The following is a 17,352-nucleotide window of genomic DNA, read 5'->3' on the forward strand; positions in this document are numbered from 1 at the left end:
TACAACTCGGGAGAGGGATGTCGGAACCCTAATTGCAGAATATTTGAAGGTAAGTGAATGACGATTCACTAATTTCCACCATGAAAAACGAAAAAGAAATTTAAGTTTTAAATCTATGAAAACTCCTAGATCCTATGAGATTCATTGAACATTTCAATGGCATGTTTAAATCTCGATATGCCCCTTTTGTTTGTGACTGGGATGCCGAGGATCACAAAGCGGGTGTGAATAACCATGCAAACTTACATGGTGCCCTCACATGTTACAGTCACCTATTCGATGTGCCGATAAACCACACACGCTCCACCGAACTATGACAAACATTGAGTCACCCTTTGCTACCTTTGCTTAGACCCATTTAGTGTGCCGGTAAACCACACACGCTCCACTAACGTCTTCGCAAGGGCACAAAGTGTAATTTCAAGGAATTGCATCAATTCATGTTTGCCTAAGTAACTAAGATTGGGAATTTTATGAAAACATTTAGTTACTTTAGTAATTCATTATACTTATAATGGAAGGTTTCGTCCTATCCTACCCGTTCGGCTAACGACCCTCCACTAGTCAAGAGTGCGGTGGGTAAGAGTGAATACCCATTCAATCGCCATTTTATAGGCAATTTCCTTAAACACCCCTTATAGACCAGCTTCGTGAATGAGGCCTACTAACGGTAAGATTGACTTTTACTCATACATATATATAATGTTAGACTTTTAATGTTATATATAGTATCGGGTGTATTTTACACTTTTAAAATATTAGGTGGTTAAATTTAACAATTATACTTTTAATTCAATTAAATTGTAAACCTAAACTTTTATGGATTTATTAAACCTCTTTTAATTATACTCCTTAATTAATTAATAAAACCATAAGGGTATGATTTGAACTTTTCAAGACAATACTAGGGTTTTAGAATTTAACATTCCTAAATTAAACTTTTAATCAACTTTTAAATTACAAAACTTGAGGGCAAGTTTTGAAACATCTTAAAACATTAGGGTTTAGAATTCAAATATACATCAAAATTAAACTATTAATCAAAATTTAAATTCCAAAACTTGAGGGCAAGTTTTGAAACCTTTTTCAAAACATTAGGGTTTCAACTATTTAAATTTCAAAACAACAAAACTTTTGAGGTCAAATTTAAACTATAAAACTTAAAGGGAAAATGTGAAACTTTTCATAACACAAGGATTAAATAACAAATAATTTAAATTAACATTTAATTACATAATTATCCATATTTGATTTATTTAATGATTTCTTGCAAAACAATTTATCAATTTAATCAAAATAATTAATCAATTATCACATAAGGAAACAAATATTTTATTAATTGATAAATATCTTCAATTAGATCAAGAATATAGTCAAATATATCATAAAATCAGATTTATATTGATCTAATATGATAAGGTAACTATCCCTAAGCAAAAACAGCAAGAAATCCCGAGATATGCTCCATCTGACGAGTTGACTCGTCGAGTCTGCATGGACTCGGCGAGTCCAGCCTCCAGAAACCCAAAAATCGAATTTTTCAACCATATCAAGCATCAATACAATAGAAACCAGTCTAGGCTCTGATACCACTGATGGGTTTTGGTCCTAAGAACATCCTATGTGCTCATACAGACCCTAATGCTTGGATCTAGGTTTCTCTATTGTACATGCAAGTTATCCAAGACTATAAACCCTAATTCTATCATTCAAGTAATCATATTGATCATGAGAATAGGTTTATAATATTACCTTGATTGTTATGTAGCAATAACAATCCCAAATCTCCTTGTATTGACTTTGGAAGGCTTAAAGTCACAAGTGTCACCCCTCTAATGGTTCACAAACACCATAAGCAAGAGGATGAAGAGGAAAGAGGATGGAGGCTGCCCAAAACGTGTTCTAACCCTAGAAGAGAAGTTCCCCATGTTTTTGAGCCTTAAGGGTTCTATATATAGTGAGACTACTAGGGTTATCTAACAAGGAAACCCTAATTTGGTTGCTTAAGCCCTAAGCAACCCATAGACTCCTTTAATCAAGCCCTTGGACGATTTCCTTATGGGTTTCCCATTAGAATTCGTCCACCCCTTGATTCAAGACAATCCATGGCCCAAATTGCAATTATCTTATAATTACAATTCCAGTCCCTTAAGTTTAATTAATCTCTTTTAGTCACAAAACTAATTACCAATTAATTATTGACTAATATTAATTAAACAATATGATTTCTCCTTTAATATATTATTCCCATAATATATTAATAAATCATATTTAATCCTTTCTCTCCGTAATTCATCCTATCAAGTTGCTTTGGTGAAGGCAACCCAAAAGGACCATGCACCATCGGGTCAAGTACATACCAAAATAGTTATGGACTTAGACACTAATCCAACAAAATTCCAAGTCAGATTTGTCTAACAAATTTGATTTCCAAAAAAAATATCATTTGGACCATGGACTTATATAATCTATTTCTTTTATCATTATTATTGTTATTATTACTACTATTATTAAATATTATGTTTTTTAAATGTTATGTTTAATTAAAAAAATAGGTTTTATTTAAATAACATGTTTTAATTAATTTTGTTTAAAAATTAGAAATTAAATCGAAAAAAAATGATGACATGAAATATCTTAATTAGTTGTCAATTTCCTTCATTTGATGTTATAACACCATATTAACATAACATGTGAGATGACAACTTTTGGGTGTGATAACACCCGTTAACTAGTTGCCCACACCCACTAGCTTATGGCTGGTGGGTGTGGGTAACATGTTATCACACCCCAAAGTCGCTACCTCACCAGCCATGTCAAAATGATGTTATAACACAAATTGGAGAAAATGGAGAACATGTTATAATATGTTATAACATGAAGTGGAGATGGTGTTCCCATATCATAACATGATGTTAAAAGGAGAAAGAAATAGAGAGATAAATATGTGCAACCAATAAGAGGAAAGAAAGACTCCCTTTACAATATGTTATCACGATAACATCTCTTAACATAACACCAAATAACATGAGAAGTGAACGGTGTTCCTTATATTATGACGTCGTTATTTGATACCACATAAGCATAACCCCTCTCACCCGTAACCCACTTCTAGCACTCTGAATAAAAACTGTGGCGCTTAGGGGTATTATTGTGATTTTCTAGAACATGGAAGCATATTACTGTCATTTATGAATAAAAAGATTTTCGTAACCGTAATCCCCCCCTTCATTTTTTCTCCCCAACTACTCCTTCGCCGTTTTCTCGACGCTTCGACAATGGACGCCATAGATTCAGTCATCGATCCTTTGAGGGGGTTCGCTAAGGACAGTGCTCGCCTTGTAAAGAGGTGCCACAAACCTGATCGCAAAGGTATGCATGCATCTCGATCGATTTTTTTTTGTGCTTCTGTGTGTTATAGTGCATGCTTGTACCTACCGACTACCGTTTTATCTAACTTTCAGATTTCTTACGATTCGGTGCAGAATTTACAAAAGTTGCTTCTCGTACTGCCATTGGATTCGTTGTAATGGGATTCGTCGGCTTCTTCGTTAAACTAATCTTCATTCCTATTAATAACATCATCGTCGGCGCTTCTTAGGGTAATTTTCGTCTGTTGTTGCGCAATTGCTTGATTGTGTACGCAAATTTACATGCATTCGCCTGTTCTATTTCATGTATTCTATGTTTCAGCACTGAAGCGATAAGATTGAGAAGTGTATTTGTGGTTTATGATGATCGTACTATTTTGTATATCCTGATAATCTGTCGCAGAGGAATTGCTGGATTGTTGATGAAATTTTACATTCATTCTCCTTTCTATTTCATGTTTCTTTCAGCAACGGAGTAATATGATTGCTAATTGTGATTTATTTTCTTATAATATTTTCCTGCTGAATTGCTTGATTGTGTATGAAATTATACCAAGAGTCCTAAACGAAATTGTTATGAAGTGTTAATCAATGTGGGATGTTTCTATTACCAAAATCAATGTTTTCAGAAGCAATGAGTAGATTTCAGCTCACCTTATTTGCAGGAAACACAGAAATAATGAATATTAGTACACATCTTGGTAGAAAAGTCCTTTTTTTGCTGAATGTTCCTGAAATTGTTCTTTCTCTGTTTGTAGTTCTCTTGTTTGGATCTGAATTTGTGAGTATAAAAAGGTTTATCTCATTTGCGACTTTCTGTTCACTTCAATAAACTTTCAGTTGTATGTGATAGAATTCATTTCTATTTTTGTTTCTTGTAAAATGCTGAATGTACTTTCTAGTTGCATCCTGAAAGTTGTATACTCTATAATGTTGGTGACCTTAATCTTTAGGGTGAATGCCACAAATAGGTATTTATAAATAGTTTGTAACTCATTTATGACATTAATATATAATGTCAAACTTCTGTGACAGGCAGCATGGATTGGAGATTGAAGCATTTAAAGGTGAGAATAACATGAATACTAATGTGCTTAATCTCTATGCATATGTATCGTATGGTTTTCTTTGCTACTTAGCATTACTACTGATAAGTGAGGATAGAGTGAGAGTTGTGGAAGGTGTCCAAAGTGTATCGTATGTTTTTCTTTTCATTGTTACTTTGCATTACTCGTGACATCATTTTATTAAAATGAGACAGAGAAAAAAAGAAAAAAAAAATCCAATGAAAACATCGGATTTGTCTTAAAATATTGATTCTCTGCTATTTCCGAGGTTTATAGTCTGCCCTAAATGCAAATAAAAATTGGTATATCTAAGGCTTTGTAAACATGTTTTATTATGTTTGTTATTGAATGCGAAAGATGCTTCATAAGATTTCCAACAATTTCTTCTTGGTATCTCTGCTAAAAAGAAGTCTTGGGCATACAAGCCATGGATTCATTTATACATGGATCCATTTTTCGATCCAAAATGAAACTAGTTAATGAAACAAACTCGACATTGAACTTAATTGGGTTATTCAATTTGGATTCCAAAAAATTGTTCAAGATGTGTTCTCGATCGAGAGGACCACGTAACCCATGGACTATTTAATAAAGTCAAATATAAACCCACAATCCGTTTATATGGAGATGATTCGTTTAGGATATATTTTATATTAATAATAGGTCAAACAAATTAGCTATAAAGAAAACCCAAATTATTAAAACCTTTGATGAACTTTTCAGTCATTTTCCGTTAACAAAACAATATACTATATTACATTATTTAAAAAAAAATATTATTATAGTGATGTTTAATACATTTAAATTTATATAAAAATATACTTAGCGGGTGGGTTGGTGGTTGGCTTTCCATACTGCTACTGCCCAACAATCATCATGCTTCCAGCTTAAGCGATTCCAATCTTCATCTGCACTCAACCCAAAACAAACAAACAAACACCACCACCATGTTTAATTGCAAAATCCCCACCCTTTTCAATCCTCCCTTAGTTGTTAAAAGAAGCTTCCAAAGGAAAGAGAAAAAGAAAAGCATTACATCAAAACAAAAACAAAAAAAAAATGCTCCATTTTTGCCACAGCCACTGTTGCATTTGCATTCAAGGTTTCTCCAGATATGGTACTTGCAAAAAGGAAAATCATCCTTCCTCTTGTTTTTCTTCTCGTAATCATCTCCATTCTTAGACTACTCAAACTCACAATCACCTCATCATCTTTTTCATCTCCCACACTTTTTATAAACAAATCATCCACATCCATATTTTCACCTACTACCATCGTTTCCAAGCTGAAGCAAACCCACGAACCACCACTCACCCGAAAGGAGATCCAATTTCTAATGGATATAATCCTTCACAAATCTCCATGTAACCTTCTTGTTTTCGGGCTACAAGACCAGTACCTCAAGCTACATGCCATTAATGGAGGTGGTACCACAGTTTTTATAGATGACAATCCAGAAAACCTAAACAAATTGAAAGGGAGTTCCAATTCTAATGACACCCTACAAGTTTACAGAGTTGAGTACAACACATATGCCAAGGACGCATACAGGTTGCTGAAGCACGCAAGATCAAACTCAAGCTGTGATCTTCGTTCTGGGATAACAAGTTTGATGAAGGAATGTAAGCTTGGGTTAACAGTAGTAACAGGGATGCCATTGGAAGTGGTGAAGATGAAGTGGGATGTGATTGTTGTGGATGGACCAGATGGAGATGGACCAGAGTCACCAGGAAGAATGGGTTCTATTTTTATGGCAGGTGTTTTAGCCAATGGTACCAATGTGGTTGTTCATGATGTTGATCGAATGATTGAGAAGTGGTTTTCTTGGGAGTTTTTGTGCCATGAGAATTTGGTTTCCTCTAAAGGGAGATTTTGGAATTTTAGGATACCTCACCAGATTATTAGAAACAATTCTAGCAAATTTTGTGAAGCATAGACAAGTTATGTAGCTATGATATATATATTTTTCGAATTTCAATCATACAATACAATGCTACGTTTTTTGAAGTCACTAATTCATTGGTAGATTATGAAAACACTTGTTTTAGCCCAATAGTAATGGCTATTTAGATTTAATTTCAATGAAAGACACTTCTCTTGTCTATGCATATGTTCAAACTCTAATTTCTAAATTGGATAATGATTGGTTCTTAACGTTACGAGCCTAAAAATTCTAGGAGTAGATCAACTTCTACTATTTAACTTCATTTTTTCCCTAAAGTAACACTACAAACAATACATTTTTAATGGCATATGTCCTATGTGCCACTATATCATATTTTTTAGTAGCATACTTTATGTGTCACTATAAAAATTAATAGATTTTATGGCATTTAACTTTTTATTCATAATTATTAGTGGCATAATGTTTAATATGCCATTAAAATTTCTTATATATATATATATATATATATATATATATATATATATATATATATATATATATATCTTACTATTTTATAATATAGACATAATACAAGTCCAAAAGTTTTAACAAGGAGGTAAAATTTAAGCCTTTGATATAATATAAATGGTGCAGATCAAAAACATGATAGTAATCCAGTAGAAACAAATTTGACCAATCACAGTACACATATATCACGTTATATAGGCATATACCATGGAAACCAACTTAGCCCTAATTTAAAATCCACCGTTCTCTTTTAAAAACCATTGTCACTCTTTCTTTCTAGAATGTACCCAACCACCAGTGTCGAATCCACTTCCAAACCATCGTTTAAACCATCGGAGACGGTGACCACCATTGTAACTTCAATCTTCCTTCTCACTATGACACACAACCACCACCTAGCATCGCTCTCGCCGCCTGTTCTCACTGTTGCTGCCGATATTGCCATCATCGCCACCACTTTCGACCCAAGAACACCATTGAACCACCACTGCTAAACCTCCAAAAAGAGCACACAACTATCACCACCACAACTAAGCCATAGATCTAAACAATCCCATAAGATCTTAGATCCAAAATACTTCACCATTCTCTACCCCTAACACCACCACCCGACCGAAATACCTTATTGTCGGCGGCATCACAAACCATCAAACGTAGCCATACAAACCTTAGACCACCGCCATTTCATACAGACATCAGTTCGTTACACATCAGCCGACCTAGAAACACACGATTTGAAAACCACCATCGGTGCATCTTTACCACCTACGTTGTTCCATTATCGCAAAACACCCGACACATTGTATCAGTTGTATCCCTTTCTCTGTAACAAAACTCAACAAAATTACTCTACTTTATCATTTTTGTTAAATTTATTCTGTTAATAATTTCTTGAAAAATGTTCCAATCTTTAGTTGCTTATCTTCTTAATGTGTTTTAAGTTAAGATTAGGTAATATATATTGTCATTATACAAGTAAACATGCATATGGATATGTTAGATATTATAATAATCCATAATATTTATTATATAAGAAAAGAAGAATTGATGCAAGTTGCAAGCACATTAGTGCTCCTTTGGGCTGTCAAATTTTCCATCATTCCTACTCTAGTTTGAGTGTTTGACTCTTTTCTTTTAATGAAGGTTGTTGCCATCTTAATGTTTTGTTTAAAGTTGTAGTTGAAAAAGTCAGTAGTAGTTGTCTAGCTTTAATGTATGTTCCTTTTTTATTAAGTAAGTTTAAAAGGAAAAGGAGACAGAAGAGAAGTCTTGTTGGTTGTTGGCATTGTTTTTGTTCTCTCTTCACTTCCTGCACATACACACGAAACAAGGGAAGTTTTTTTATCTTTTCATTTTTCTGCTTAAAAAAGGGTGATTAAAAGAAGGCAATAAACCAACATTTGGTATTAGAGTGCTCCAAGTTTATGCCAAAATATCAACCCCGATCTACATCCATGGGAGATTCGTCAAGGAACGAGAAGGATGGGCAGATTACACTGCACTATCCTATGCTGTCAAGAAACAATTACGCTGCATGGGCCATTAAAATGAAAGTGTTCATGCAAGCACAAGGTGTTTGGGAAGCCGTAGAGCCCAGTAAACCAGAAGATGTAGTTTGAAGTTAGAAAAGATAAGATGGCACTTGCAGCCATCTATCAAGGAATCCCAAAAGATATGTTGCTGTAATTGGCAGAAAAACAAACAACAATGGAAGCATGGGATACTCTAAAAATCATGTATATGGGGGCTGATAGAGTAAAGACAGCAAGGGTGCAGACGTTAAAAGCAGAATTTGAAGTTCTAAGTATGAAAGAGATGGAGACAGTGGATGAGTTTGCTATGAAGATAAACAATATTGTAAGCAATATTCGGGCCTTAGGAGACAAAGTTGAGGAAGCTTATGTAGTAAAGAAGCTACTACGGGCAGTTCCATCAAAGTTTTTGCAGATTGCATCAACCATTAAGCAATTTGCGGATCTTGATAAGATGACTGTTGAAGAAGTTGTTGGTAGATTGAAAGCTCATGAGGAGAGAATCCGAGGGCAAAGTGAAGTTGAAGAAAAGAAGCTTCTATTGACTCACCAAGAGTGGTCTGAAAGAAACAAGAAGTAAAGTGAAGAGGACTCAAAATCCTCTCACAGATCCTACCATAGTAGTCCAAGCAATCAACGAGGTCATGGAAGAAGTCGTGGCAGATGGAATAACTATAGCAACCGTGGTAGAGGCGATGGAAGAGTTCGTGGAAGAGGCATAGCTGAACAACAACGAGAAGGAAATCGAGGGTTATCTAACAGTCACGACAAAAGCAAACTCCAATGTTATAACTGTCAATAATTTGGGCATTATGCCTCAGAGTGTAGAAACCCAAGACGTGAAAGGAACCATGAAGCAAATTTGACCCAAGATCATGCTGAACCGACATTATTATTGGCATCTTTTGACAATAATGAAGCAATAGAGGAGATGTTCCTAAATGAAGAAAAAGTGACACCAAAACTGAAGTTAGCAAGTGATGAAATAACTCAGTCGAATGTGTGGTATCTAGACAATGGAGCAAGTAACCACATGACCGGTCAGAAAGATAAGTTTTATGATCTTAACCAAACAACTCAAGGTTATGTAAAGTTTGGAAATGGGTCCAAGGTGCGTATAGAAGGGAAAGGTTCTATCATATTCTAGTGCAAGAATGGAGAGCAACGAAAACTGCAAGATGTGTACTATATTCCAAGCTTGTGTAATAATATCATAAGTTTGGGTCAATTAGCAGAGAATGGTGACTGGATCTTGATACATGGATCGTTTCTGTGGGTTCATGATGTAAAAGGGAGACTACTCATGAAGGTAAAACAATCTCCAAATCGTCTTTATAAAATCATTTTGAATGAAGTTGGGTCTAGATGTCTGCTTGGAGAGACTTGTGAACAAACTTGGATTTGGCATGCACGAATGGGTCATGTTAACCTTACTGCCCTCAAACAAATGTCAGATAAGAACTTAGTTTGTGGACTACCAAAGATTGATTACCCTACACGCTTGTGTGAGGGATGTCTAGTGGGAAAGCAGACACGAAAATCGTACCCATCACAAGCAAGCTTCAAGGCAAAACAGAGGCTTGAGCTAGTACACGGAGACCTTTGTGGTCCTATTTCACCACCCACACCTGCTGGTAACCACTATTTTATGTTGTTAGTTGATGATTTTACTCGAGTAATGTGGGTATATATGATGAAGTCTAAGAATGAAGCCTTCAGTGTTTTCAAAAAGTTCCGGATATCAGTTGAAACTGAAATTGGTGAAAAGTTAAAGACTTTCCGAATAGATCATGGTGGTGAATTTCTGTCTAAATAATTCACCACGTATTGTGAAGAAACTGGTCTAAACCGGCACTACACGACACCATATTCTCCACAGCAAAACGTAGTGGTGGAGAGACGAAATCGCACTGTTGTAGAGACGGCAAGAAGTATACTCAAGAGCATGCATGTACCAGAAACGTTATGGGGAGAAGCTGTACATCATGTTGTTTATGTTCTTAATCGGGTGACCACAAAAGCCTTAAAAGATGCGACACCTTATGAAATGTGGATTGGAAGAAAGCCACAAGTTGATCACTTAAGAGTGTTTGGATGCATTGCTCATGCTAGAGAAACAAGAAGTCATCTTAAGAAACTTGATGATCGAAGCAAACGTTTGGTGCACCTAGGATGTGAGACAGGAACGAAAGCATATAGATTGTTTGATCCTGATACAGGGAAAATATGCATCAGTAGGGATGTATGTTTTGAAGAAGATAAAGCTTGGTCATGGGAACAGTCAACTTTATTAAAAGGTACACCAGGAGCAACTTTTACAATTGAAGGCTACTTTCCAGAAGATAACCGTGAAGATGTGAGCAACCAGGAACATGAAATCTGGATGCAAAGTCCTGCACCTAAACAACCCAACAGACAAGTGCACAAACCCCTACACTTACACCCTCAAGTTCGACCAGTTCAGATACTTCTGCAAGTATTGAATCAGACTCGACAGGTGGAGGAGCCCCAAAGCGGTATTAGTTATTGGATGATATTTATGATGAGTGTGACGAACTTCTATTCATGCATGATAGTGAGGAGCCTTTGTCATACTCGATGGCTAGTGGAAATGTTGATTGGGTAAATGTAATGAGAAGTGAACTGGAAGCCATTGAAAAAATAAAACTTGGAATCTGGTTGAACTCACACCATGTGACAACCGTCAATTTTCGGTCAAGTCAAAGTCAACTAAAGTCAACAAGTCAAACCGGTCAACTCAATTTGCCGTGAGTATTAGAGTTTACGTTATGTAATTTCTAAACAACTCTCTATTCTAATGAGAAATCATAAATTGAAAAGTGCGTACATCTAGATCTCCTTAACCTAAAACTGTGGTACGTGGCGAGCCAAACCGATAAAACAATGTTGCATACTCATCGGGAGTATGCAAGATCCTTAAACAAGGCTTAACGGGGCTTACGGACCTTGCATTGCGAAACCGAACACTCAAAAAGGGTCACCAATGAAACCTCTCTCAATCGTGTTCACTCCATCTCTTCTTATCAGAAATCTCTCCCAAATCTCTCTAAGTATGTGAAATCTCTCCCAAATCTCTCTTTGTATGAGAAATCTCTCCAAGAATGTCAAATCTCTCCCAAATCTCTCAAAGTATGTGAAATCTCTCTCAAATCTCTCTTTGTATGAGAAATCTCTCCTAAATCTCTCTTTGTATGAGAAATCTCTCCAAGAATGTCAAATCTCTCCCAAATCTCTCTAAGTATGTGAAATCTCTCCCAAATCTCTCTCTGAATGATAAATCTCTCCAAGAATGTCAAATCTCTCCCGAATCTCTCTAAGTATGTGAAATCTCTCCCAAATCTCTCTTTGTATGAGAAATCTCTCCAAGAATGTCAAATCTCTCCCAAATCTCTCTAAGTATGTGAAATCTCTCCCAAATCTCTCTCTGAATGAGAAATCTCTCCAAGAATGTCAAATCTCTCCCAAATCTCTCTAAGAATGTGAAATCTCTCCCAAATATCTCTTTGTATGTGAAATCTCCCCAAGTATGTCAAATCTCTCCCAAATCTCTCTAAGTATGTGGAATCTCTCTCAAATCTCTCTCGAAATCTCTCCCAACTCTCTATAATCACTCGGGGCATCCCGACCCTCGAATTTGGCGAGAATAGCCCAAAAACGGAAGTCTACACGAAAAACGGACTTAAGGAACCGGAACCCCTCTTAGGAAGGAACCGAAACCCCTCTTAGGACCCGAAATCCCTCTTAGGAACCGAACCCTTCTGAGCCGAAGGCTGCTCAACCGAACCCGAACGTTCGGCACCTTTCGGTTCTGACCATTTCCTCTTCTGATGACTAACCGAACCCTCCCTTCTGATGGCTTGCCGAACCTTCCCTTCTGAGGACCGAGGACCGAGCCCTCGCTTCTGACTTCGGACTGAGCTCCTCGCCCCTTCGTTTCCCTCTGTTCGTTTCCGGCTACAATCCTCAGCATGGACCGAGCCTCGGCCTAGGACTGAGAGGTCTCGCTGGGAACTCATTTTCTCCCGGTTTTCGCGTAGTTTTGCGTTTAAGGCCCGTTTTTAATTATTTTAACGCGGGATTTTCACCCAAAATCATATTTTAACATAATAAACCCTAAATATTCACAATCTAATCATATTTTCATAAAAATCTTTATTTAAATAATAAAAGCAAGTGGGTAAAGTACAAAGAGGTGGAGTGTTGACTTTGCTTTATTTTATGACACAAGCAACCACTCCCACACCCACTCTATGACCAGCCACACCTCCCCACCTTACCTAGGTCACATCAATGTCCTTTCCACTCAATCATCACTTTTTCCCACGTTTTTGAGAGCTGAATATTCATCCTCTCTCCTCACTTCTCTCATTTGCTCTCATTTCACAAGAAGAACAAACTCTTTTCTCTCTCTAGAAATTCGAGATTTCCAGGGCTGATCTTGAGTTTTTCCTCCACATTTGGTAAGCATAATCCATTCTCTTTATGATTATCTCAATTATTTCCACTCAAATCATGGATATCTTACACAAACTCCATTATATTTGTGTTAGAGCTTCGAATCTTCAAGGGATTCTTCAAGTATTCTTGGGTTGAACACTTCTCTTCTTCAACACTTATCTACTGAAATCACTCAAGGTGAGTTCATACCCCTATATTTTCATGTTTTCTCAAGTTTTTAGGGGGGGGGGGGGGGGGGGGGGGGAATACAAGTTCAAACACCAAGAACATAACTACACTTTTCTAACAGCCTTCATCAGAAAAGTTCAACTCCATTCACGGACTGTTTTGGACAACTTAAACATTTTAGTTTTCAAAACTGTTTTAGGTGTAAGTAGTTTCAGTTCTTAGCTTTAAAATGACTACTTGCACATCTCCATGCGATTTTTCTACAATTTATGGTGATTTTTACAAAACTGCCTATCATTTCAAACACCAATCCGGACCAGTCTGTGATTATGGACTTTTTCACCCAAGTTGGAGGTCATTAAAAATCATGATAAAAATTATGAGTAAACTAGACACATTTTGGGAACTCTCAGAATTTACGGATTTAGTTTTCAACTTCGTATGATTTTTCTATGAATTTTCAAAAACAGTGTAGAAAGGTTGAAAATTTGTTAACAGCTTATAACTTTCATAACACTTTGTATTAAGTTGAGCAAAGTGTATAACGATAAGTTCCAAATATTGAATGTGTTTCCTTGTTCGTTTATCATCATAAACTGAAATATAGTCATTCATGATAAGATTATTCATTCATTTAGAACACGTATATTAAGCTATAATGAGCATAGTTTATGGATTCATAGCATTAAAGCATTCATAAAAGAATTATTATACATTACAAACGTTTTGGATAAACTATAATAGGTATAGTTTATGTATCATTTACTTCTCAAACTTATTTACCAAAGGTTTTCCGTTTAGTTCACGTAAATCTGTTAATGAATAAATTTGTGAGTCATTCCCTTCGGGTTACTTCCAAAGTAACAAAGTCAAAAAGTCCTGTAAATTGTAACCAGAGTCTCTTGTAGGGAGAACGTGATAGTTGTGTATAGATCTATATTGGGTTTGACAAACCCACACCAGAGCTGCTTGCAACAGCTAGACCGGCAGGTCTGTGGTGACAAGTGTCATTTAACGGCGACGCCTGAAGAACGTCGTATTACGAGGCCGTCTATGTCAAGTATGGTTACAATAGCTCACATGTGGTATTAACAATCATAAGATTTACGGGTTCTAACTTTAGATTAGCGAGTTATGTCTATTTAACTCACTGAAATTACTTTAAGTATGGAAAAATACTTATACGCCTTCATATCAAAAAGGGTTTTATGTCGATTTAAAATCACTTTTTACATCAACAATTACATACTTTATTTTATACTTTCGGTCTTGGTATTTAAGACTACACATTATTCATTACGGGATTTTTCTCACATCAGAAAGGGTTTTATGCCGATTTAAAACCACTTTTATATCTTTAAGAATGACAAATAGTTGTTCATTTTCAGTCCTGGGATTTAGGACTACATAACCTTTGTAAGGAAAATATTGGATTTTTCTTGGTATCATACATCTCTTTACAAAGATCGATTTTCAAACTCTTACTGTCAAAAGCTTATGAACTCACCAACCTTTGTGTTGACACTTTTCAAAACTACTTGTATTCTCAGGAATTCAGTGAAACAGGAAATCAACCACGTTTTGAGGATGGGACGATAAATCGTCGAACAGTTCATTTTGTATCATAATGTAATTGATTCGAATCATGTAAACATATACTTTGGTGTAACTTTTTCAATTATATTTATGATGGTTGTATTTACTTTGAGCACTATTATACTCGTTGTTGTGATACTCTACATGAAGTCCTCCACCCCCGGACGTTTCCGCCATCCTTGGTTTGGGGGTGTGACACACCAGGTCGAAAAACCATTGGTCTCAAGTAGGTTTACAAACTGAAAAAGGATCCAAAAGGAAAAGTTTTGAAGCACAAGGCGAGGCTGGTAGCAAAGGGATATGTTCAGAAACCCGGGATAGATTTTGATGAAGTCTTCGCACCTGTTGCACGAGTTGAAACAGTATGTATTTTGCTTGCTCTTGTAGGTAAAAGCGGTTGGATTGTGCACCACCTTGATGTAAAATCTGCCTTTCTAAATGGTGATTTGGAAGAAGTTTATGTAACTCAACCGGAAGGGTTTGTAAATCAAAATGAACCAGTAAAAGTATACAAGCTATCAAAAGCTTTGTATGGATTTCGTCAAGCTCCTAGAGCTTGGAACTCTCGTGTGGATAAATTTCTGAAAAATTTGGGATTTACAAGATGCCTAGAAGAGTATGAAGTTTACACAAGAAAAAAGAATGGTAAGCTCTTAATGGTTGGGGTGTATGTTGACGATCTGATTGTTACAGGAAATTGTAGCAATAAGGTGAAGCTCTTCAAAGAACAAATGCAACAGGAGTTTGAAATGAGTGACCTTGGCTCATTGTCATACTACCTGGGTATTGAAGTGGGTCAACAAAAGGATGGTATTACTCTAAAGCAAACAACTTATGCGAAAAATATCCTAGAGAAGGCAGGCATGACTGAGTGCAACTCATGTAAATACCCAATGGAACCCAAGTTAGAGCTAACAAAAAATGAAGAGGGAGACCCGGTAAATCCCACGAAGTACAGAAACATCGTTGGAGGTCTGAGATATCTCACACACACTCGACCTGAAATTTCTTATGCTGTCGGGATTGTAAGTTGGTTCATGGAGAGACCCACAGTCAAGCATCTACAAGCAGTGAAACATATTCTAAGGTATATCAAAGGAACCATTGATTATGGCTTAAAGTACACCAGGGGTAATGGAGAAGACATCATAACCGGGTATACTGATAGTGATCTTGCAAGGGACGTAAATGACAAACGCAAGACATCAGGAATGGCATTTTATCTTAATGAAAATCTGGTACTTGGGCGTCGCAAAAACAGAGGAGTGTAGCCCTTTCCTCATGCGAAGCAGAATTCATGGTGGCGACAAGTTAGTCCTGTGGTGTTGCATGTTGACAACAAATCAGCCATAAATTTGATAAAGAACCCAGTGTTTCATGGGAGAAGCAAACACATAGACACAAGGTTTCATTTCATACGTGAATGTGTTGAGAATGAGGACATAAAAGTCATGCATGTGAGCAACAAAGAACAGAAGGCAGATATTCTCACAAAATCCATGGCAAACAAGAAGTTTGAAGAAATGCGCAACTTACTGGGAGTGAAGCAGATAAAAATTATGGATTAAGGGGGAGAATATTATAATAATCCATAATATTTATTATATAAGAAAAGAAGAATTGATGCAAGTTGCAAGCACGTGTGTGCTCCTTTGGGCTATCAAATTTTCTATCATTCCTACCCTAGTTTGAATGTTTGACTCTTTTCTTTTAATGAAGGTTGTTGCTATCTTAATGTTTTGTTTAAAGTTGTAGTTGAAAAAGTCAGTAGTAGTTGTCTAGCTTTAATGTATGTTCCTTTTGTATTAAGTAAGTTTAAAAGGAAAATGAGACAGAAGAAGAGTCTGGTTGGTTGTTGGCATTGTTTTTGTTCTCTCTTCACTTCCTGCACATACACACGAAACCAGGGAAATTTTTTTATCTGTTCATTTTTCTGCTTAAAAAAGGATGATTAAAGAAGGCAATAAACCAACATTAGAAAATAAAATAACGTGAGGATTCATTGATCTATATGTATATACTTTACAGATTTGTGTGTTTGTGATATCTGTGACTTTTGTTTATACCTTTTGTTTTGTAGGTGAAGCAGAATTAAAAGGAATGCATAGGCCTGACAATCGTGTCGTGTTCGGGTTGGCGTGTCGCGGGTTGGCGGGTCAAAATATGCCAACCCAAACACGACCCATTTAAGTATACAGGTCACGGGTTGGCGGGTTTGGAACATAAACCCATATATGACCCGCCAACCCATTTATTTATACGAGTTCACAGGTTGGCGGATTCATGAGTCAGATTTGGGTTCGTGGATCTGAATTTTAGACATTTAAGTCTTAAACATCCAAATGAAAATTAAAAACATTCATAGAAACATATTACAGACTTAGCCTTATAGGTTACGACTTACAACCTTAGACCATCCACCACAATTCAAAATGTCAAAACAATCAAATGATCTATGAATCAATGGTATATATTATACAATACTTATTAAATATTAATACATGATACATAAATACATTTAAAAATAAAATAAATTTTTTATTAAGAATATAAACGGGTTGGCGGGTCAACCCGTTTATTTTTTGAGAAACCCATATATGACCCATTTAATAAACGGGTTGACGGATTGAAAAACTCAACCCAAACCCATTTATTTCGTGTCGTGTCGCGTGTCGTGTCGAGAATTGCCAGCCCTAGAAATGCAGACTCTAGCACTCATTGGTGTT

General features: G+C 36.2%; 3 protein-coding genes across 4 annotated transcripts; all 3 read left to right on the forward strand.

Moving 5' to 3' along the window:
- The first annotated feature begins 3,074 nt into the window (after positions 1–3,074).
- On the forward strand, positions 3,075–4,682 carry LOC145052260 (protein transport protein Sec61 subunit gamma-1). 2 transcript variants are annotated; one of them, XM_079000047.1, is made up of 3 exons: positions 3,104–3,372; positions 3,486–3,602; positions 4,407–4,682. In XM_079000047.1, exons 1-2 carry the CDS (start codon positions 3,192–3,194, stop codon positions 3,599–3,601), a joined length of 297 nt encoding a protein of 98 aa, XP_078856173.1. In that variant the 5' UTR covers positions 3,104–3,191; the 3' UTR covers position 3,602; positions 4,407–4,682. The 2 variants fall into 2 exon arrangements, with proteins under 2 accessions (XP_078856174.1, XP_078856173.1); XM_079000048.1 differs by lacking the exon at positions 4,407–4,682 and having other exon boundaries at positions 3,075–3,372; positions 3,486–3,827.
- Positions 4,683–5,413: 731 nt separating this feature from the next.
- On the forward strand, positions 5,414–6,458 carry LOC145049495 (arabinogalactan O-methyltransferase 2-like). The gene has a single exon (XM_078997891.1). The coding sequence runs from the start codon at positions 5,553–5,555 to the stop codon at positions 6,372–6,374; it is 822 nt and encodes a 273-aa protein (XP_078854017.1). The 5' UTR covers positions 5,414–5,552; the 3' UTR covers positions 6,375–6,458.
- A 2,100-nt stretch (positions 6,459–8,558) lies between these two features.
- Positions 8,559–8,963, forward strand: LOC145049403 (uncharacterized). Its single transcript, XM_078997820.1, has one exon. It carries the CDS (start codon positions 8,559–8,561, stop codon positions 8,961–8,963), a length of 405 nt encoding a protein of 134 aa, XP_078853946.1.
- Positions 8,964–17,352: the final 8,389 nt, after the last annotated feature.

The sequence above is a fragment of the Lactuca serriola genome, chromosome 5 (assembly GCF_051521515.1).
Source record: "Lactuca serriola cultivar US96UC23 chromosome 5, Lser_US96UC23_V15, whole genome shotgun sequence".
NCBI classification, from domain to species: Eukaryota; Viridiplantae; Streptophyta; class Magnoliopsida; order Asterales; family Asteraceae; genus Lactuca; species Lactuca serriola.